This window comes from Phacochoerus africanus, chromosome 12 (genome assembly GCF_016906955.1).
Source record: "Phacochoerus africanus isolate WHEZ1 chromosome 12, ROS_Pafr_v1, whole genome shotgun sequence".
In the NCBI taxonomy this organism is placed as follows: Eukaryota; Metazoa; Chordata; class Mammalia; order Artiodactyla; family Suidae; genus Phacochoerus; species Phacochoerus africanus.
The window spans coordinates 22,115,624-22,139,987 of record NC_062555.1 but is presented as its reverse complement, the minus strand read 5'-3'; the positions used below and the strand labels follow the sequence as shown (position 1 = coordinate 22,139,987).

Sequence of the window (24,364 nt, the reverse complement as noted above, 5' to 3'; positions counted from 1 at the left end):
CATTTAAAAATGGTATATCTGATAAGGGGTTAATATCCAAAATATACAAAAGAACTCTCACAAGACTCAGTTTCGGAAAAACAACCTGATCTCAAAAATGGACATAGGATCTGAATAGACTTTTTTCAAGGAAATGGCCAACAAACCCATGAAAAGATGTTCAGTGTCACTACCTACCAGGAAAATGGAAATCAAAGCCACACTTAGCTATGACCTCACACCTGTTAGAATGGATATTATCAGACAAGAAATAACAAGTGCTGATGAGGATGGAGAAAAGGGAACTTTTGTACACTGTTGGTGGGGATGTATATTATTCGCCACTATAGAAAACAGTGTGGAGCCGCCTCAGAAATTAAAAATTACATTAACATGTGATTTAGCAACATCATATGTTAATAAAAATGTTGGTTATTTTTCCAAAAAAATGAAAACATTAATTTGAAAAAAATATGTGCACCCCTATGTCCATTGCAATATGGTAGCCAAGATATGGAAGCATCCTTAGTGTCCATCTATAGATGAGTGGATAAAGAAGATGTGTTAAGTATCTTGGAATATAATGGAATGCTACTCAACCATAAAAAAGAACAAACTCTTGCCATGACAGCATGGCTGGATGTAGAAGATTATTATGCTAAGTAAATTAGGTCAGGTGGAGAAGAACAAAAACCATATGACTTCACTTATATATGGAATCTAAAAAACAAATCAGGAGTTCCCTGGTGTCTCAGTGGTTAAGGTCTGATGTTGTTACTGCTGTGGCATGGGTTTGATCCCTAGCCCAGTAACTTCTGCATGCTGCAGGCGTGGACCAAAACAAGAAAGAAAAATGAAATCAAATGAACAAGCTAAACAGAAATAGACTCATAGACACAGAGAAAAGCAGGTGGTTGCCAGATAAGGAGGCTGCAAAGAAAAAAAATGTGATATAATGGATCATTTCACAATGTATATTTTTTGAGTTTTTAAAGTGCAGAGCAAAGAAAAATTATTTCTACAGTTTCTAACCTGTAGGCCTGCTGTAAAAGAAACACTAGCAAAGTATTCTTCAGATAGAATAAAAATAGTCCCAAATGGGAGGAGAGTGGTAAGAATGAATGAAAAAAATTAAAATAGTAAATATATTATCATCGCTCATTTGGCTTAATTTATTTTGTGGAGAGTGAAAAAATCTAAAGTAATAACATAGAAATTGAGATTGAGGGGACAATGGAGTTTATTTCTAAAGCCGTCAGTGCATTTTCTGGAAAGAGTTACAAGTATTGACATGTTAGACTTTGCTAAGTTGAGGGCGAATGTTATAATTTCAAGGATAACTACTTAAAGCAAGAGTATGATGATCACAAAGCTTCTCTGAAGAGGAGACTCATAAGTTATTTATTCCAATATGTTTTATAAGTGGACTCTATAAGTTAAGGGTTGTTTTTAAATAATGCAGAAAAAGAGATGGTTGAAAAGACTGAAGGAAAACTAAACCAGAATTCTTAATAAAATCTAAGCTAATAAAACAAATGTAGAAGGGAAAAGAGGAAAATAAGACAAAATAAGCAGAAAAAACAGTGGACTCATGGGCCCCCCATATAAACAATTGCATTAAATATTAATATATTAAATAACCACAATTAGGAGTCCCCTTGTAGTGTAGCAAGTTAAGGATCCAGCACTGTCACTGCAGCAGCTCGGGTGGCTGCTATGGTGCAGGTTCGATCCCCGCCGACCTGGGAGCTTTCACATGCTGCAGTGCGGCCGGAAAAAATACTGCTGTTAAAACACACAGTTTCAAAATTGATGAAGATGAAATGTTCTTCCTTCAATGTTGTCTGTCAAAGTCGCGCTTTAAATATAAAGACAATGCTAGGTTATTTCATGCAATCAGTAAGCATAAAAAGGAGATTTGCTGTATTAGATTTCAAAGTAAAATAATATTACTAGAGACTTGTAAGAGATCTTATAATTAAAACATGAGCTGGATGATGCAAGATCATGAATATGTATACATGCAATAACAAAGAGTAGAAAATCCCACAATCATATTTGGAGATACAAAAATTTCTTTCAATAATTGATAGAGTAGTTAGAAAATCAGCAAAGGCATAGAATTATACTATCAACCACCTTAATGAAATATATTTTATGGAATACTGTACCCCAAATTGACAGAATACACATGGTTTTTAAATGCATATGGTTCATTTGCCAGAGCATAATCATGAATTATAAAATCAAGTGAATAAGAGAAATCAAGTGAATAAGAGAACTAGAAATCAAATGAATAAGAGAACTAGAAAAACTCCCAAGTATTTGGAAATTAAATAGCCTACCTCCTTAGCAGTCATTGAATCAAAAGCAAAATTCAAAAATAGAGCCATTATAAATTACAGCTGACCTTTGAATAATATGTGTTTGAAGTGCACCGATCCACTTACCTGTGAATTCCCCCCCCCCCCCCCCCAGTAAATACGTACTCCATTACTACACAGTGCTTGGGTGGTTGAGTCTGAGGCCACAGATACGTAGGTAGGGTGGATTGTAAAGTTAGATGCAGATTTTCAACTTCATGAGTGATTGTTGCCCCTAACTCACAAGTTGTTCAAGGGTCAACTTAGTTTTAACTGAATGGTAATGAAAATAAATCATGTCCAAATTTGTGGGATGTAGTCTAATGTATGCTTAGAGGGAAATGTATTGCTTTTACTATTTGTGTTTGAAAGAAGTAAGTTTTCCACTCAGTAACCAAGCTTTGATCTTATGAAAGTAGAAAAGTAGAGTAAATTCACCCAAAAGCAATCTGAAAGAACAAAACAATAGAAATTAGAAATCAATTAAATAGAAACCAGAAAAATAAGAATAATCCATAAACTAGGTTTTTTTTGAAAAAAAATGTAGATTTGAAAAATGTCTTGGTAGATTTTTAGGAAAAATAGTAAAAAGGGAGAACATACAAATTACCAATATTGACCCAAGAAAACACTGGAAAACTTGAACAGCTCAATATCAATGAACAGTATTGAGTTAGATTAAAAATTTTTTCTCAAAGAAAACTTAAAGAGCAGCTGGCTTCAGTGTTTATTTCTGTCCAATATTTAAAGAAGAAATACTGGTGTTCCCATCATGGCGCAGCAGAAATGAATCCGACTAGGACCCATGAGGTTGCAGGTTTGATCCCTGGCCTCGTTTGGTGGGTGAAGGATCTGGCGTTGCTGTGAGCTGTGGTGTAGGTCACAGATGTGGCTCGGATCCTGTGTGGCTGTGGTGTAGGCTGGCGGCTGCAGCTCTGATTAGACCCCTTGCCTGGGAACCTCCATATGCGTGGGTGCAGACCTAAAAAAGCCAAAAGACCAAAAAAAGAGGAAGAAATACCAAGCCTACACAATTCATTTCATAAAATGAAGAAGTAAACACTTCCATTTCTGTTTTATAAGGTCTGTGTCACCCTTATTCCAAAAAAATGGGTTCTTTCTTTCTTTCATAAGAAAACTGTAACCCAGTATACTTCTGACTATAGTTAGTGCCAAATTTTGGCGAATTTAAAAAAAATTGTAAAAAAACTTAATGTGTCATGACTAAATGGAGTTTATCTCAAGAAGTCAGTTGTATTAACATCTAAAAATCATTCAACTAAGTTCACTATATTAATAGGATAAAAGAAAATTCCACGATCATTTCAAGGGGAAAAAAAAAGCATGTGAGAGAATTCAACACTCCTTCATAACAAAAACACTCAGCTGATGAGGAATGAATGGGAACTTAATTAAGGCTATCTACAAATTATAGCTTACATAATATTCAGAAGTAAAAGGCTTGATACTTTCTTAAGATCTAGGACAAAGTAGAATGTCCGCCCCCATCACTTTATTTACTATTGTACTGATGGGCTGTTCAGGGGCATTATAGGGCAAGAAAAAGAAAAGGGAAACACATTGGAAAGGAAGAAGTAAATTGTTCTTATTTGTGGACGACATGGTTGCATGTGTAGAAAATCCAGAAAAACAGAAGCTACTAGAACTAATAAATGAATTTAGTAAGGCTGTAAGATACATGGTCAACATAGAAAAAGCAATTTTTTCTAAGTACTAGCAGAAAAAATAGAAAATTAAAACAAATTTTAAATCTCCATAATAGCATAAAAGAAAACTTAAAAATAAGTTCAATTACAGATTTTGCAAGACAGTTTCACAGAAAATTAAAAACACCCTGTGTTGGGAAATTAAAAGCCTAAATAAATGGAAATCTATATACTGTTTTCATGGATTAGAAGACTTCATTTATTAAGGTGGCAATATCCTCCAGCTTGATCTATAGATTTAATGCAGTTTCACTCCCAGTTGTGACAGACTTTGTTTTAAGAAATCTACAGACTGATTTTTTTTTTTTTTTTTGTCATTTCTTGGGCCGCTCCCGCGGCATATGGAGGTTCCCAGGCTAGGGGTCTAATCGGAGCTGTAGCTGCCGGCCTACGCCAGAGCCACAGCAACGCAGGATCCGAGCCGCATCTGTAACCTACACCACAGCTCACGGCAACGCCGGATCATTAACCCACTGAGCAAGGGCAGGGACCGAACCCGCAACCTCATGGTTCCCAGTCAGATTCGTTAACCACTGTGCTACGACGGGAACTCCTACAAACTGATTTTAAAATGTATGTGGAAACAAATGATCCTTCTTCTGATAGCACCGTTGTCAAAAAAATAAACACTTGCTGCTGCCGCTCCTGAGACTTCACTACACGATATGCCTATTGTTTGTTTTTGTTTCCTTAAGAAACTTCCCTATCATATGGGAACAGTGAAAGGTTTTGGCTTGACAACTTTCTCTTAGAACTTCTTTTGGACCATAGTAAAGAAACGGAGTGTGTCAGTGACGGATTTACAGTGGCTAGTACAACATTGGAAAAGTGCGACAAACTTTTGGGGGTCAATATACTTTACAGATAAGATGTATACAGAGAGTTAAAATTTAACTGTGCTTTTAAAGAATCTTTATTCAGTTTTTTTATAATCTTTTCCTTTCTCTCTTAAATTTTTTTTTCTTTTCTTTTTTTGTTTTTTTGGGTTTTTTTGTTTTTTTGCCTTTTCTAGGGCCGCTCCTGCGGCATATGGAGGTTCCCAGGCTAGGGGTCGAATCGGAGCTGTGGCCACCAGCCTACACCACAGCCACAGCAACGCGGGATCCGAGCCGCGTCTGCAACCTACACCACAGCTCACAGCAACGCCGGATCCTTAACGCACTGAGCAAGGCCAGGGATCGAACCCACAACCTCATAGTTCCTAGTCAGATTCATTAACCGCTGAGCCACGACGGGAACTCCTAAATTTTTTTTTCTGTTAAATATACTTCCAAATAAATGTTACTACAGACTTTAGGCCTGTAATATAAAATGCTCTTAGGATTAACTCCATTTTGGAGTAAACATGGGGGTTATGTATTGTTCTGGAATGGACTTTACGTTGATTTTATATTTTTAAAAATATTTGAATCATTTACCATGCTTTTATTAATGGAATTTTTTTCCCCTTGTTTTTATAGGGAAGAATGGACAGAAGCTATCCAGGCTGTAGCAGACAGACTTCAGAGGCAAGAGGAGGAGAGAATGAATTGTAGTCCAACTTCACAAATTGATAATATAGGCGAGGAAGAGATGGATGCTTCTACAACCCATCATAAAAGAAAGGTAGAAAAGAAGCACTCACTTTTCTACTCAGCACAGCATTTATGTGTGTGGAATAAATATGTTAACAACTGACATTTGGAAAAAATCATCAGCCGATTATCTTAGAATATGCCATTATGTCAATGTGGTGGATGGTTTTTATTCAGGTGAATCTTAAACCTGTTGTTGAAAAGCAAATAATTACAACATGACTTTTATTTTAGTGTTTCAGCAATTAGCTCTGAATGCTGATAGGGCTTGTTAGGAAGTGGTGACTGATGTGCTATCATAAGACTTTATAATTTTCATTTTCCCCTTATTGTTTTTAAGTCTATTTTAGAAACTTGGAAATAAAATGTTTTCCATAATGACTTGGTCCTTTGCCATTTGGCATCCTGTGTTCTCCTAAAAGCAGAAGCCGAAATGGCTCTGGTGTGCTTCCTGCTTGGTGCCCCGGCCTCACTAATGTCAGCAGGAAAGCGAACAGTCTTGGAAATTACAGCTTTTTATTTTAACGGCTGCTTCTGGGCCAATCAGGGAAACAGATTTTTTCCTTCCTCAGTGCTCCAGAATAATAAGCACCAATTTATGTATTTATTGGAATTGTAAATTATATTTTTCATTGCTATAGAAAATTGAAAAACAACTCCCTCATATAAAAAATGATATTTGAGATTAATCTAAAGATACAGGTGTTCCACATAGATGAACATGCCATTTTTGATGTTAGAATATATTGTTATAATAGATTTTAAATTAATCTTCAGGTAGGAAAACACTAATTCCTAAGGTAATTATCCATGTAATTTGGTAATAGGCAGTGATTAAGAATTCTGTAAAGTTAGACTGCCTGAGTTCAAATCCTCTTTTATTTCTGTATGCTAATTTAACCATGTGAACTTGGAGAGCTCTGCAGTCACAACTTAATTATCCTGTCACTATCTGAAATTCCTGTTCTCATTAGAATAATATTCTGTGCTTGATCTTGGCTAGATGTCTGAGAACCCTACGTGTCTTGCTTGAAGACTTAACCTCTAGTTGTTAGTTGAACTGTACCCCTCTTCCTTTGGAGTCACCTGAACTGCCCTCGCCCTTGTTCCTCAGTCACTGCAAAGAGAAGAGCACTAGCTTTGCCCACTTACTCAAGAAAGCTGCTTTGGCTCATGTATATACACATGTACACAATTAATTTGAAATTTGAAAATCCTCATAAATTTAAATTCAGATCTTGATTAATCTTATCCTTTGAGTAATGAAGTACCTCATTCAAGAACCAACCTTTATCAGCTTTACCCTGTTTCAGTCTAGAATTCCTAAAATTCTGCTTAATAACGATTAAGAATAAGATGCTATTTAAGTAGTTAGAGGTTGAAAATGGGGAGTTTATAACAATAACTAGAAATACTGTTACGGATAGATGTAAGAATTTTGGAAATGAATATGGAAATTTGCCAGAAGAACTTTGAAGGGTGACACGTATGTTGGAGTTCTGTCCAAAGCACAGCGGAAACAAATCTGACTAGGAACCATGAGGTTGCGGGTTCGATCCCTGGCCTCGCTCAGTGGCTTAAGGATCCAGCGTTGCCGCGAGCTGTGGTGGGGGTCGCAGACACGGCTCAGATCTGGCTTTGCTGTGGCTCTGGAGTAGGCCAGCAGCAACAGCTCTGATTAGACCCCTAACCTGGGAAACTCCATATGCCACGGGTGCAGCCCTAAGGAAAAAAGACAAAAAAAAAAAAAGAGTGACAAGTATTTTGAAAGATATAAACATGGAAATATATGGCAGATAGCACTTTTTCTATTAAGTTTTATAAATGATTATAAAAGCATAATACATTTTCCTATTTTCAGTTACTAGTGTTGATTATCTTAGAGTTTATCACTTCCATTAATTACCACGTACAGGCATTTATATATGCTTATTTTGTGCTAGGCTCTGAGCAGTACTTTTATATATATTTATCTCATTTAATCCTCATAGGAATCACACGTAAGTACTGCTATTATCACACTTGACAGTTGAGTTATCTGATGTTTAGAAAAGTTAACTATCTTATTCAAGCATATAATGACTTTGCAACTTCAGTGTACAGTCTATTTCTTTTTATTGATTCATATCTATCTTGAGCTTCTACAATCTCTACAGTTGTTATACTCATAACCAAGCTATATTAGAAACAAAATTATACAAATAGTCTCTCTTATGATTATCCTCTGTCCCTCAAAATAGTTTGTCAAATAATTGCATTTACACAGTGCTGGAATATTAGTTAATTTCATTTTACATTAGAGCACTCTTGGGAAAATCAGAATTTTACTATTATGGAAAGAATACTCTTGGAAAGTGAGGTTTTGTTGTCATGCTGCTTGAATTCAAGTCCTGGATCTACCATGTACGTAATTGTGGGGAAAGTTTCTTAATCCTTCTGTCCTTTAGTCCCTTCTTCTATAGAAGGGAGGTAACAGTGGTCTTTACAGAGTTGTCCATTTTAAAACATTGTTGGGAGTGTATGTAAAGTGGGTACATACTAAGTGCTCAATGAATACTACCTATTATTGTTAGCTAGTATTTCACTTTATCCGCGTAAAGATACATAAACAGGGAGTTCCTGTTGTGGCTCAGCAGTAAAGAACTCAACTAGGATCCATGAGGACACAGGTTTGTTCCCTGGCTTTGCTCAGTAGGTTAATACCTGATGTTGCCGTGAGCTGCAGTGTAGGTCGCAGACGTGGCTCTGATCTGGCGTGGCTGTGGTGTAGGCTGGCAGCTGCAGCTCCAATTCGACCCCTACCCCGGGAACTTCCATATGCTGCAGATTCAGCCCTGAAAAGACAAAAGAAAAAAAATATATATAAACAATGACATATTTTTGAAGCAGTCTCCTAGAATAGAGAATTGTAGGATACTGAACTGAGACTGAGAGACATTGAAACTATGTCTCCAGGTATTTTGAATTTTGGAGGGTCCATTGTCTTATTTGACCTTATTTCCATTGTAATTTTTTATTTCGTTTAAAATGAAGTAGCATAAAATAGTTTGAAATAAAGAGTGCAGAAAAAGAACATTTGTATCACTATTTTATAATGATCCTAATAACTTGGTTCAAAGGGTGAAATTTTACTGTCACTTCCTTAAGATAAAGGACTCGAAACTACCGCTGACCCTTGAACAGCACGGAGGCTTGGTGAGCCCACCATAGTTGGCCCTCTCTGCCCCCAGTTCGTCCACGTCTGTGGTTTCTCTGAAGCGGCAGTTTCTCCATATCCGTGGTTCCTTTGTGTCTGTGATTCTGCTTTTGAGGATTTGACCAACAGCAGATGATGTAGTACTGTGCTACTTACTATTGGAAAAAAATCCACACGTAAGTGGATCTACACAGCTGAAACCCATGCTGTTCAAGAGTGAATTGTATATCCTTTATTTGTGTCAATTATAAAAAGAATCATGGAAGTTCAGATTCTGAGATAAGAACACCCTTCTCATAATTTGTAGAATGTATTTTCTTCTTTGTTCACTTTTGGACAAATGGGTACTACGATAGAAAGAAAAGCTGCTGGTTATGGCAGCTGTGTTGAGAATTGTCCTAACTGGCTCCGTGTCACCTGGATCGGACAAATGCTTATTTTCCGTGGTGGTAGAGTATTACTACAGTATCTCCTCTGCAGCTTGAAAACTCATGGAGAGGGAAAGATATTGGCGGTGTAGAGAAGAAGCACAGGCTTTGCAACCAGATTCAAGTGCTAATAGTTCTTTAAATTAAAAAGTGGTATTTTGGAATTCCTGTTGTGGCTCAGCAGTAACAAACCTGATTATTATCCATGAGGACACAGGGTTCAGTTCCTGGCCCTGCTCAGTGGGTGAAGGATCTGGCATGGCTGTGAGCTGCAGTGTAGGTTGCAGATGTGGCTAGGATCCAGCATTGCTGTGGTGTAGGCTGGCAGTTGCAGCTCCAATTTGACCCCTAGCCTGGGAAATTGCACATGCCACAGATGTGGCCCAAAATACACCAAAAATAAAAAAAATTAGGAGTTCCCATCGTGGCTCAGCAGAAACGAATCTGACTAGTATCTGTGAGGATGCAGGTTTGATCCCTGGCCTCCCTCAGTGGGGTAAAATACCAGCGTTTCCGTGAGCTGTGGTGTAGGTCGCAGATGCGGCTTGGATCTGGCCTGGCTGTGGTGTAGGCCGGCAGCTCCAGTTCCAATTCAGCTCTCAGCCTGGGAACCTCCCTATGCCATGGGATGGCCCTAAACAGACAAAAAAAAATTAAAAATTAAAATATTTCAAGGGAGTTTGATTAGAAGACTCTGAAGAGTGTCTCATCTTTGTCTGCTGAGCAGCCATTATCTATTCCCTGTCCTAGATGTGTGACAGGCACAGCCTAAAGAGACCAACAGCCCAGTGAGAATCAAAATTCAGCCTCTCTGGGAATAGCTGGTTATCATCTCATGACTTTGATAAAAAGTATAACTAGTACCTCCTATCTTCCCAACAAATCTGACTCTAGTTCTTGCTTAATGCCTAATACCATGCTCATAGCAATGGCTGGGCAGACAGAGGAGCAGAGGAAGGAAAGAACAGACCTGCTGAAATCAAGCGCTGTCGCTTCCTACCCATGGGGAGGGGAGCATGATCACGTTGTAAAAGCCGACTGATCAGATTGGAGCTTCCACCTCCCTGGGAGAAAGTGCCGTAGAAGGCGGGAGAGATGTGGGCAGAGAGCTGAACTTCTGGAAAGCCTCCTTTCGTAATCCCATGGGCTTTATTTGGTTTACCCCTTACACTGTAAATGTGTGTAGAATTGATCTTTTTTGATCACATATGCTAAAACCACTGTGTGTTTTTCCTCGTATTCCTCCAATTATTTGTACATATTTAACCTAGTTTGGGTCTAGATGATCTTTTTCTTAGATTCTAGTGTGTGTGATTTGAATGTGTTTATTCAGCACTTGTTACGTATGCACATGCATCTCGTAACCTAAAACAGCCACGCTGATGTTAGAGATTCTGTAAAGGAAAGGTGTATAACTACGTAAAATATTTTCCTAATGAATTCTTAGGTTTGGGTTGTAAAGAATTAATTTTTATAGAGAGTATCTTATGTTCTTTTCAAAATTTTTTAATTGAAGTTTAGTTAATTTATAATGTATTAGTTTCAGGTGTGTATCAAAGTGATTTGATAAATGTGTATATATATTACGTGTGTGTACATATATGTTCTTTTTAAAAAATTAGTTTTCATTATAGGTTACTACAAGATACTGAATATGGTTTCCCTGTGCTCTGCAGTAAATCCTCGTTGTTTTTCTATTTTATATGTGTAACCGTTCATCCCATGCTCCTGATTTATCCCTTCGTTTCTTCCCTTTTGGTAACTATAAGTTTATTTCTCTCTGAGTCTGTTTCTGTTTTGTAAATAAGTTCATTTGTACTATTTTTTTAAATTTCTACACGTAAGTGATATCATAATATTTGTCTTTCTCTGACTTACTGCATTTCCTATGATAATCTCTAGGTCCATCTGTGTTGCTGCAAATGGCATTATTTCATTCTTTTTTAATGAGTAATATTACTTTATTACTGAGTAACATTCCATTGTATGTATATATCACATCTTCATCCATCTGTTGGCGGACGCTTAGGTTGCTCCCATGTCTTGGTTATTGTAAATTATATTGTATGCTTTTATTTTTAATTAAACTCTTACTTTTCTTTTCCTTTAAGACCATCTGCAAGAGCAAAACAATTTGTAATAGGTTGTATTTCATTGTAAAGACCAGACAATTACTCTGTATACCACACTGAAGATAAGAATTTGGTATCAAAGATACTTTTTAAATTTTCTGAAGTTTTATCAAAATAAATACAGTATCTGTTTCTGATTTTATCACGTAGAGTGCTTTGTTAGTAATTTGAATTTCCATGTAAATTTCTTTCTTTTTTTTTTTTTTTTTATAAGATTGGCAGACTGACAGCTGTGAAATTTAGGGTGAAGGATGTCAAGGTTTCCCCCCCCCCCCTTGTCCCTAAGAACCGCAGTCCTTAAAAGAAGATAGTAATGTTTTGTAATTACATTGCTTTTCATGTGAAAATGTCATAAAATAGTTTTTAATTCCCAGAATTCAGTTTCATTTTATATTTAGTAATGGGACACAAGTTATCATTTTCCAGTGTTTTTAGATGAAAAATTAATAAGTTCTGCTCAAATGAAGCTTTGAGCAATAAAACAACGTTATGGTTATGAAAATAATGGCTCTCAGTTCTTTATTGCTGTGACCGAACCATCAAGCTTACTGTCTTAAAACAATGACTCTGTATTATTTCTCATGATTTTGTGGTTTGCCTGGACAGGTCTGCTAGTCTCATATGGATCTTTCAAGCAGCTACATTCAGTTGGCACATGGGCTTGGGCTGGAAAATCCAAGAAAGCCTCTCTCACATGTTTGAATTCTTGGTTCTCTTCCAGTAAACTTCTTCTTTTGGTGTCTCATCTTCCAGGGCCCTTCTGTGGCCTCTCTCTCCAGCAGATAGCCTAGACCCCCCTCCAGCATGAGAGCTGACTTTTAAGAATGACTTTTCCAAAAGGGAGAAAGCATAAGCTGCCAAACTTAAAGGCTAAGCCTGGAACTGACACAGTATCACGTTGATCATATTTTGTGTTCAAAGCTAGACACCAAGCCCGCCTAGGGAGAGGGAAAGCTGAGATCACCTCTCCATGGGAAGAATGGCCTGTGCCTCCAGGGAGTCGGGGGTTCATGGCAGCCATCCTGGGAGACTGCATAGCACAAATAGCTTTGTAATAATATAATATTACTTGAATTTGAAAACCAGTTAATGAGAAAGAAAATACTTAATATTACCTACTAATTTGTTCAGATGACAGTAGCTCTGTTGACTGTGTTCTGTATATTTAGTGGCACGTCTTTGATTTTTAGTTGAATTAATAAACATACTTGATTGTTCTCCCTGATATCTCTTGCTACTTTTCTTTTGAATTAGAGATGTTACTGAATGGGGTTAAGACAGTGTAACTTGACCTTTGGAAAAATTACCAAAATTATAGGTTGCAAATATTACTGAAAAGGAGTGTAGGCGTTCATTTATACAATTCTTAGAATTTTTACATATATCCACAGACATTACAAGAAAACCATAGTTTTATTATAATGTTTTTGTCTGGTTTTGGTATCAGGGTAACAATGTCCTCATAGAATGAGTTGGAAATTATCTTCTTCTTTCCAGTTTTCTATAGGAGTTTATATAGAATTGGTATCATTTCTTCCTTAGATGTTGATAGTATTCACTAGTGAAACCCTCTGGTCCTGGGGTTTTCTTGTTGAAAGGTTTTTGACCACAAATTCAATTTCCTTGATAGATACAGGACTGTTCAAGTTATGTATTCCTTCTTGAGTGAGCTTTGATTTTGAGACTTTCAGGAATTTGTTCATTTCATGTAAGTTGATTTTATGGACAGAAAGTTGTTCGTAATATTCCCTTGTGATCCTTTCAGTATCTGTAGAATCTGTAGTGATGTCACCTCTCTCATTCCTGATGTTGGTAATTTGCATCTTTTGTCTTTATTTTTCTTTTTTTTTCTTTAGGGTCATACCCGCAGCATATGGGAGTGCCCAGGCTAGGGTCACATTCCCCCAGCTGTTGGCCCACAGCCACAGCAATTTGGGATCCGAGTCACATCTGTGACCTACACCACAGCTCACAGCAAAGCCAGATCCTTAGCCCACTGAGCCAGGCCACAGATCAAACCCACTTCCTCATGGATACTGAGGGTTCATTACTAATGTGCCATGATTGGAACTCCCTGTCTTTAGTTTTCTGACTAACCTGGCTAGAGGTTTATAAATTTTATTGATTTTTCTGAAAAAACCACCTTTTGGTTTCATTGGCTTTCCTCTGCTGTTTTTATTTCTTCTTAAAATTTAATTGAATTTTGCCCAGGTCTTCATTATTTTTTTCTAATTCTTTTGGACTTAATTTCCTCTTTTTCTAGTTTTTTTAAGGCAGAAACGGAGGTCATTGGTTTTGAGACATTTTTGACATTTACTTCAAATGGGTGGTACACAGGAAAGAAGTACTTCTAAAAAAGCACAGAAATCTTCACTAACTTCTGATTGCTTGTAGGATAAGACCCCAGATTCTTAGCTTGTTATTTTTAAATCCCTTGAAACTACAGTTAAATTTAAGATGTTGACCTGAGCACACCCAGTTACCTCCCATTCCATCTAAAAGCCTACTGGGAATTTTTTAAAGGGACAAGTCCACAAAAACGAAAGCTGAATTGGGGAGGGCATTAGTGGACAAGGATTATCTAAATTCTGGACGTTTGTGGAAGAATGTTCATAAGAAGGCAGAGCAGGAAAAGCATACAAAGGAGGCAGTCTGGAGAGCAGTTAGCAATCCTACTTGGCAAAATCCCCATAATCACCTTACTTAGAAATGAGAATGAGAAATGAAACTGAAAACAGGCAGACGAAGGACATTCCTGGAGCTCCATGACTTTCTGTTCTGAACTGCGCCAGTCGCTGTCTCAGAAGAGGGCCTGCTGTCATTCCTCTGTTTCTTTGCACTGGGCTCTGACATTTCTTACATTTCTTTCTCTTTCTTGAGGTCCCTCCTTGGTCTGATAGTGTACATGCTCAAATACTGCTTTGAAAAGTACTTTTCTCTTCGACACATTTGGAAATGTTTGTAGAGTACTTCTTACCGTCACATTGACTGTAGTGACACTAATAAGTCCTAAGAAATGAGTCCTTGAAAATGAGTGAAAATGACTATTTTCCCTTTATCTTTATGATTCGCTAATAGTTTGAGTAGTTGAGAAGTTCTAGGTTCAAAATTACTGTCTCCAGTATGCATGATTGCTGATGAGATAGCCAGTGCCAGTCTGATTCCATTTTCTTTTTGGTCTTTTTATCTTTCTAGGGCCACACCCGAGGCATATGGAGGTTCCCAGGCTAGGGGTCTAATCAGAGCTGTGGGTGCTGACCCACACCACAGTCACAGCAATGCCAGATCAAGCCACATCTGCAACCTACACCACAGCTCACGGCAACACCGGATCCTTCACCCACTGAGTGAGGCCAGTAATTGAACCTGCAACCTCACGGTTCCTGGTTGGATTCTTTTCCACTGCACCACAGTGGGAACTTCCTGATTCCATTCGAATGTGGTTAGAAATTGGTAAAAGTTGCTTTTGAGTAGATAATGCAAACATATACATATATGCTTACAAATAGATTCCATCAAGCGTTTCATATTATATTTTTTAATTTGTATTTTTCAGACAATGAATGATTTTGACTATTTGAAACTACTAGGTAAAGGCACTTTCGGGAAAGTTATTTTGGTTCGAGAGAAGGCGAGTGGGAAATACTATGCTATGAAGATTCTGAAAAAAGAAGTTATTATTGCCAAGGTAACTGATTACTAAATTTTTGTTTATGGTGTAAACATACATATGTGGCTCATGCACATGACTAAAGTGTAAATTCCATTAAGTAACCAGAATGTTCATTGTAGGCTACAGCTTCAGCAATACCTTTATATTAATGTTTATTTAAATGTTACATTTTTTAGAAGTTTATAATATTATCTGAGTAATATTTACAGAAGCTATTTTATTCCCATGAGGGGGAGATATTTTTTTCTATGTTTGTGTATTTGGGAGAATGTTTTCATTGTATATTTGTGATCCTGTATCACTGATTACACTAGTGATGCTTTTCACTATATTTCCCCGACATTCTGAATTTTTATTATTAAATAAAATATTAGAATAGATGACTAGCATAGATTATTTATGTCTGTGAATTTTCAGTTATTTAACCATTGAATGGAAAAGCATCGCTAATAAATTTAAAAATACTAGAATAAACTGAAATAATGACTACTGTATGTCTAGTTAAAATCCATCACCACACATGGTTATAATCTTCCTTTCTTGTAATAAGAACTTTTAAGATTTGTTAACCCAGCAACTTTTTATCGTTCTGTACATTAAATCCCCAGGAATATTTTTATTTTATTATATTTTATTTATTTTTTAATTTTATTTTACTTTTTTGTCTTTTTAGAGCTGCACCCACGGCAAGTGGAAGTTTCCAGGCTAGGGGCTGAATCGAAGCTGTGGCTGCCGGCTTACACTACAGCCACAGCAACTCAGAATCTGAGCCGTGTCTGCAACCTACACCACAGCTCACGCCAACGCCAGATCCTTAACCTGCTGAGCAAGGCTGGGGATCGAACCCTTGGATCCTAGTTGGATTTGTCATCACTGAGCCATGACAGCAACTCCTAGGAATTATTTATTTTGTAACTAGAATTTTGTACTTTTAAAAAATATATTTTAATTGAAGTATAGCTGATTTATAATGTTGTATTAGTTTCAGATGTATAGTACAGTAATTCAGTTTTTCTTCTGATTATAATCCATTACAGGTTATTACAAGATATTGAATATAATTCTCTGACATATCTAGTAAATCCTTATTGCTTATCTCTTGTGTGTTTAGTAGTTTGAATCTATTAATCCCATACTCTCCTCCTCCATCTCTCTCCTCCTTATTCTCCCCTTTGGTAACCATAAGTTTGTTTTCTATGTCTGTGAATCTGTTTCTATTTTGTATATAGATTTATTTTTATTTTTTTAGATTCCACATAAAAGTGACATCATATAATAATAGCCTTTCTTTGTCTGACTTACTTCACTAAGTGTTATAATCTCTAGGTCCATCCAGATTGCTGCAAATGGCATTATTTCAGCTGAGTAATATTTCATCGTGTGTGTTGAGTCAGAGCTGCAACTGCCAGCCCACACACATCACATCTTCTTAAGTCAGTTGTCTGTTGGAGGGCACTTGAGTTCTTTCCAAGTCTTGGCTACTGTAAATAGGGCTGGTGTGAACATTGAGGTGCATGTGTCTTTTTGATAGAGTTTTCCTTTTTTTCTGGATATATGCCCAGGGGTGGGATTGCTGAATCATATGGTACCTCTATTTTTAGTTTTTTTAAGGAACCTCCATGCTGTTCTCCATAGTGGTTGCTTTTGATACATTCCCACCTACAGTGTAGGAGGAAGCTCTTCTCTCCACACCCTCCCCAGCATTATGTAGACATTTTGATGACATCCATTCTGAGAGGTGTGAAGTGATACCTCAATGTGGATTTGATTTGTATTTCTCTTAATAATTAGTGATGGTGAACATCTTTTCATGTGCCTATTGGCCATCTGTATATCTTCTTTGGAAAAATACCTATTCAGGTCTTCTGCCCATTTTTTGATTGTTTTCCCCCAATATTGAGTTCTATGATCTGTTTGTATGTTTTAGGTTATCAACCCCCCTGTCAGTAGCATCATTTGCAAATATTTTTTCCCAGTCCGTAGGTTGTCTTTTTGTTTTATTGTTTCCTTTGTTGTGCAAAAGGTCCTGTCTGATTGCTGAGACTAGGACTTCCAGTCCTTGTTGAATGGAAGTGTGAGAGTGAGCATCCTTGTCTGGTTCCTGAATTTAGCAAGAATGCTTAAAAGTTATTCATTGTTGACTATTATGTTGGCTGTAGGTTTGTTTTAAATGGCCTTTATTTATTTTATTTATTTATTTATTTTAGGGCTGCATCTGTGGCATATGGAAGATCCCAGGATACAGGTTGAATCAGAGCTGCAGCTGCCAGCCTACACCACAGCCACAGCAATGTGGAATCTGAGCCGCATCTGCAACCTGCACCACAGCTCACAGCAACGCTGGATCTTTAACCCACTGAGTGAGTCCAGGAATAGAACCTGTGTCCTTATCTTTATGAGTCAGGTTCTTTACTGCTGAACCACAGCTGGAATTTCAATAAACGGCCTTTAATATGTTGAGATATGTTCTCTCTGTACCTACTTTGATGAGAGATTTTATATTGAATGGATGTTGAATTTTGTCAAAAACTTTCTCTGTGGGTATAAGATGATCATGTGGTTTTTGTCTTTCCATTCATTAATGTGATGTATCACATTTATTCATTTACATATGTTGCACCATCTTCTGACTCTGGAATGAATCCAACTTGATCATGGTGTATGATCCTTTTTATGTATTGTTGGGGTTAGTTTGCTGATATTTTGTTGAGGATTTTTGCATCTGTATTCGTCAAAAATATTGGCCTATAATTTTTTTTTTTTTTTTTTTTGTAGTGTCTTTGGTTTTGGTATTAGGGTGATGGTGGTGGCCTCATAGAATAAATCTCTGAGTGTTCCCTTTTCAATTTTTTTTTTTTTTTTTGAAATAGCTTAAGAAGGATCAGCATAAGTTTCTTCTTGACTTAGTTTTGGCAAACTGAACATTTCTAGTGACTTGTCCATTTCTTCTAGGTTGTCCACTTTTTGTTACACTGTTGCTCATAGTATTCTTTTATGATTTTTTGTTCTTCCATGATACTTGTTGTTTCTCCTCTTTCATTTCTTACGTTGTTGATTTGGGTCCTCTCTCTTTTCTTTTTGGTGAGCCTGGCTAGAGGTTTCTTGAGTTTGTTTATCTTTTCAAAAAATCAGCTCTCAGTTTTATTGATCTTTTCTGTTTTTTTTATCTCTATTTTATTTCCTCTCTGATCTTTATTTCTTTCCTTCTGCTGACTTTCGTTTCTGTTTGTTTTTTTCTAATTCTTTTAAGTGGTAGGTTAGGTTGTTTGAGATTTTTCTTGTTTCTTGAGGAAGGCTTTTATCACTAGACACTTTCTCTTGCTGCATTCCAGAGATTTCATAAGGCTATGTTTTCATTTTTGTCTTGAGTTATTTTCTGATGGGTTTTTTAGTAGCATTCTATTTAGTTTCCCTGTGTTTGACCTTTTCTCATTTTTCTTTCTGTGGTTGATCTCTAGTTTCGTATAGAATTTTGTACCTTTTGACCATCGTTTTGTACCAGTTTGCCCACCTGCTGTTTCTAGGCAGTTCTCTATGAATTCAGGTCTTCCCTCCTCCTCCCGCCCCCCTCCCTTCCACATATGAGTTAAATCATACAGTATTTGTCATTCTCAGGTACATTTCACTCAGCAAAATGCCCTCAAGACCCATCCATGTCATTACAAGTCACAAGATTTCCTTCTTTTTATGGCTAAAATCTGTATCACATTTTATTTTTCCATTCATCATTTGATGGATACATGGATTCATAGATTGTTTCCATGTCTTGACTATTGCAAATAATGCTGCACTGAACATGAGAGTGCAGATATCTTTTCAATATAGTAATTTTGTTTCCTTTGGACAAATACGCAGAAGTGAAATTGCTGGGTTATATTGCAGTTTTAATTTTAATTTTTTGAGGAAGTTCCATACTGTTTTATATAGTGGCTATATTAGTTCACATTCCCACCTACCATGTACGAGGATTTTTTTCCCCCAAATCCTTGCCAACACTTGTTATTTCTTGCCATTCTAACAGGATAAGGTGATACCTGATTGTTGTTTAGGTTTTCATTTCCCTGGTGGTTAGTGATGTTGAGCACAGTTTCAGGTACCTGTTGACCATCTATGTGTCTTCTGTGGTAAATTGTTTATTCAGATCCCCTGCCCAATTTTCAATGGGATTATTTGGGTTTTTGTTACTAAACTATATGTGTGCTTTATATATTTTAGATATTAATCCCTCAATCAGATGTATGATTTGCAGATATTTTCTCCCATTCAGTAGGTTTTATTTTCATTTTGTTGATGGTTTCCTTTGCCATGTAGAAGCAGTGTATTGATTTTTGTTTTTGTTGCCTATACTTTTTTTGTCAAATAAAAAAATTTGGTCGCCTAGACTGGTGTGAAGTTTACCACCTATATGTATTTCTAGTAATTTCATGGTTTTACTCTTTAATCCATTTGGGGTTGATTTTTGTATGTGATAAAAGATAGTAGTCTGGTTTCTTTCTTTTGTATGTGCCTGTTTAGTTTTCCCAGCACCATTTATTGAAAACATTCCTTTCCTCCTCATATGTTTTTGTGGCCTTAGTCATAAACTATTTAACCATACATACATGGTGATGTTTATGTCTGTTTTTATGCCAATACTGTATCATTTTGATTACTATAGCATTGTAATATAGTTTGAAATCAGGGAGCATGGTGCCTCCAGCTTTGTTCTTTCTCAGGATTGCTTTGGCTATTCAGGGTCTTTGTTACATACATGTTTTAGTGTTTGTTCTATTTCTGTGAAAAATACCATTGGAATTTTGATAGGTATTATATTGAATATGTAGGTCCCTTTGGTAGTGTGAACATTTTAACAGTACTAATTCTTCCAATCCATGAGCATCGAATATATTTGTATTTATTTGTGTCTTCTTTGGTTTCTTTTGTCAAATCATAATTTTCAGTGTACAGGCCTTTTACCTCCTTATTTAAATTTATTCCTTAGTATTATGTCCAGAGCAGTTATAAATAGTATTTTTTAAAAACTTTTCTCTTTGATAGTTTATTAGCATATAGAAATGTAGTTAATTTTGCATATTGATATTGTATCCTACAACTTCGTTGCATTTGTTTATTAGATCTAACAGGTTTTTAGTGGAGTCTTTATAAGATTATGTCATCTACAAATAGAGACAGTTTTACTTTTTCCCCTTTCTGATTTAGATTCTTTTTATTTATTTTTTCTTATCTAATTGCTATGTGTAGGTCTTCCAAAACAGTGCTGAATAAAAGTGGTGAGGTTGGGCCTTCTTATCTTGTTTTTATTCTTAGAGGAAAAGCTTTCAACTTTTTAACATTGAGTATGAAGTCAGCTGTAGTTTTGTCATGGATGGCCTTTATTATGTTCAGATAGTTTACCCTCTAGCCACTTTTCTGACTTTTTATCATAAATGGATGTTGAATTTTGTCAAGTGTTTTTTCTTTTTCTATTGAAATGATCATTTGATTTTTATCCTTCATTTTGTTTATGTGGTATATGACATTGAATGACGTGTGGATGGTGGACCATCCTTGCATCCCTGAAATAAATCCTATTTGATTGTGGTATATGATCTTTTTACTCTCTTGATGAATTTAGTTTGCTAATGTCTTTAGAAGTTTTGCCTTTATATTCATCAACAATATTGGCATATAATTTTCTTTTCTGTAGTGTTATCCTCTGGCTTTGGAATCATAGTAATACCAGCCTCATAAAATAAGTTTAGAAGTGTTCTCTCTGTTCTGGAAGAGTTTCATAAGGATTAGTACTGATTCTTCTTTAAATATTGACAGAATTTATGGGTGAAGCCATTTGCTCCTGGGCTTTTATTTGTTGGGAAATCTGTGATTACTGGTGTAAATGTCATGCTAATTATTTATCTGATCAGATTTTCTATTCATAATTCAGTGTGGGTAAGTTGTATGTTTCTAGGAACTTATCCATTTCTTCTGAGTTATCTAATTTGTTAGCATTTGTTCATAGTCTCTCATGATCCTTTGTATTTCTGCAATATCAAGTTTTAACGTCTCCTCGTTTATGATTTCATATGCGTCATCTTTCTTTTTTTTTAATTAGTTTTACTAAAGAGTTGTAAATTTTATCTTTTCAACACACGAACTCTTAGTTTTGTTGATTTTTTTTTTAATTGTCTTTCAAGTTTCTATTCATTGCTATCCTAATCTACATTATTTCCTTCCTTCTGCCAACTGTGGGATTTGTGTGTTCTTTTCCTAGATCCTTACAGTGCAAAACTAGGTTCTTTTTTAGATCTTTCTTTTTTCTTACTGTAGGCATTTTTCACTACAGATTTTCCTATTAGAATTGCTTTTTCAGCATCCTGTATATTTCGGTATATTATGTTTTTATTTTCTTTGTCTCAAGATTTTTTTTGATTTCCCTTTGGATTTTTTCTTTGACTCACTGGTTGTTCAAAAATGTTTTGCTTATTTTCTATATAATTGTGTTTTCAGGAGTTCCCATTGTGGCTCAGTGGTTAATGAATCCGACTAGGAACCATGAGGTTGTGGGTTCAATCCCTGGCCTTGCTCAGTGGGTTAAGGATCCGGCGTTGCCGTGAGCTGTGGTGTAGGTTGCAGATGCAGCTCGGATCCCACGTTGCTGTGGCTCTGGCGTAGGCCGACAGCAACACCTCCGATTCAACCCCTAGCCTGGGAACTTCCATATGCCGTGGGAGTAGCCCAAGAAATGGCAAAAAGACAAAAAAAAATTGTTTTCATACTTTCCTGTTATTTTTAGTTTTATACCATAATGGTTGGAAAAGATTCTTGGTATGATTTTAATCTCCTTAAATTTGTTAAGAATTATTTTGTGACCTAACATATAATCTTTCCTGGAGAATGTTTCTTATATGCTTGAGAGAATATGTATTGTGAAGCCGTTGGATGGAATGTTTTATATACGTCTTTTAGGTCCTTTTGATCTGAAGTGCACATTTTCTGCCTGGATGATCTCTCCATCGTGGAAAGTAGGGGTACTCAGGTCCTTTACTGTTACTCCTTTGCTGTACATTTCAGCCATCATATTTGGTGATAATTGTTTAATATATTTTGTTGCTATGGTACTGGTTGTGTATATATTTGCAATTGTTATATCCTCTTAATGAATTGTCTTCTTTGTCATTATTTTATGATCTTATTTTCTCTTGTTAGAGCTTTTGACTTTAAGTCTATTTATCTGGTATAGGTGTAGCTACCTTTCCTCTTTTTTGGTTTCCATTTGCATGGAATATAATTTTTCATCCCTTCATTTTCTTTCTTTTAGGGCTGCTCCCGTAGCATATGGAGGTTCCCAGGCCAGGGGTCTAATTGGAGCCAGACCACAGCAACGCCAGTTCTGAGCCACATCTGTGATCTACACCACAACTCACAGCAACTCCAGATCCTTAACCCACTGACTGAGGCCAGGGATCGAACTGGCAACCTCATGTGCCGGGGCCAGCTCAGCAGGATGGAGCTGGAGAATGGGTGCTGTGGAACTTAAGGAAAAATAGTTAACATAAAACAAGACACAGAGACATTTATCTTAAGTAAAGGTGGGAGCCAGGGAACTCAAGGTCTCAGGGACCAAGAGCGCCCTGCCTCAAGAAACCACACTGCTTTTATTGTCAGATCAAGTGAGAAGTGGCTATGGGTGGATGAGACAGGGTTTGTTTACTATATATAAGTTCTTTTACTATTTAAAAAGCCACTTAGGTGGTAAAGGGTTAAGCTCTTACTCTGACCTCTAGGCACATAACAGTTCTTAAGCTTAAGTCACTTATGCCTTTAGGTCTTTGCTCTTAAACTTAAGTCATTTACCAGCACTGTAACTGTTTTTCAAAGCAGGAAGATGGGATAAAGTAAGACAAGAAGATGGGATAAAGTAAAGAAGGACAAGATGGAGTTTTCAAGGAAACATGTCTTGCAGCACTCATGGTTCCTAGTCGGATTTGTTTCCACTGAGCCACAATGGAACTCCCACTGCTACTTCTTGAAACCTTGATGGTTAAGATTCAGACCCCAAGGATGGGAACTCCTCATCCCTTCATTTTCATAATATGAGTTTCCTTAAAGCTTAAGCGAGTCTCTTTTAGGCAGCATGTAGTTGGGTTTTTTAAATCCACTCAGCCATTCCATTTTTTTATTGGAAAATTTAAACCATTTGTATTTAGAGGAATTATTCATGATTAAAGACTATCACTATTTCTTTAATTGCTTTCTAATTACTTTATAGTTTCCTTGTTCTTTTCTTGCTCTTGCTTCCTTTGTGAATTGTTGATTTTTTTTACTTTAATTTTTTTTGAATTGTTGATTTTTTATGTTGGCATACTTTGATTCTTTTTAACTGTGTATCTATTAGAGTTTCTTGCTCTGTGATTACCGTCATGTTTGTAATACATTTTATAGTTATAGTAGTCTTTTTTAATTTAAAAGCAATGTAACTTCAATTGAATTAAAATGTTCTACACATTTATTTTCCCCCCAGCATTTTATATTATTAGCCTTCCAGTTTGTATTTTTTTATTCTATATCCATTAACAAAATACTGTAGCTGTAGTTACTTTTGACACTTTGTCTTTTAACATGTATGCTAGAAATCAAAGTGACTTACACTCTACCACTGCAGTGTTAGTGTTTTGAATCTGTATAATTATCTTTACAGTGAGTTTTATGTGTTCATATATTTTTATGTTACTGATTACTGTATTTTATCATCTCAGCCTAAAGAACTCACGTTAGCAGTTTATGTAAGGTGAATCTAGTGATAAATTTCCTCAACTTTTGTTTTTCTGTGAAAGTCTTTATCTTTCCTTCCTTTTTGAAGGACAGCATTGCTGTGTATTGTATTCTAAGTTGATAGTTTTTTCTTTTTAAGCAGTTTTATATATCCTCTCACTTTCTCCTGGCTGCCAAGTTTTCTGTTGAGAAATCTGATAGCTTTGTTAGTGTTCCTTTGTATGTGATGGATAATTTTCTCTTACTGCTTTCAAAATCTTCTCTTTGTCTTAGATTTTTTTTTTTTTGAGAACTAGATTGTAATGTGTCCTGGTAAAGGTCTCTTGGTTGAATCTGTTTGGGCATCCTTGAGCTTCATATATCTAGGTGTTCATATCTTTGCAGCTTTGGGAAGTTTTAAGCCATGGTTTCTTTAAATAAATTTTCTCTTCCTTTTCTGGGACTCCCATAATTTGAATAGTGTTTCATTTGGTGATATCCCATAAATCACATAAGCTTTCTTCATGTTTTTTCATACTTTTTCTTCAACTAGAAAATGTCA

The 24,364-nt window shown here is 36.3% G+C and overlaps 1 protein-coding gene across 6 annotated transcripts in view; it reads left to right on the top strand.

The window, feature by feature from the left end:
• The window catches only part of AKT3 (AKT serine/threonine kinase 3), a 305,530-nt gene that overhangs the window by 171,329 nt on the left and 109,837 nt on the right, over nt 1–24,364 (top strand). For all 6 annotated transcript variants that reach the window (XR_007131198.1, XM_047754920.1, XM_047754918.1 and 3 more), the window contains exons 5-6: nt 5,530–5,674; nt 14,956–15,087. Coding sequence is in view for 5 of the 6 variants with exons in the window: in XM_047754920.1 (XP_047610876.1) it covers nt 5,530–5,674; nt 14,956–15,087 (277 nt within the window). In the remaining variant the exon portion in view is untranslated. The remainder of the gene's footprint in view (nt 1–5,529; nt 5,675–14,955; nt 15,088–24,364) is intronic.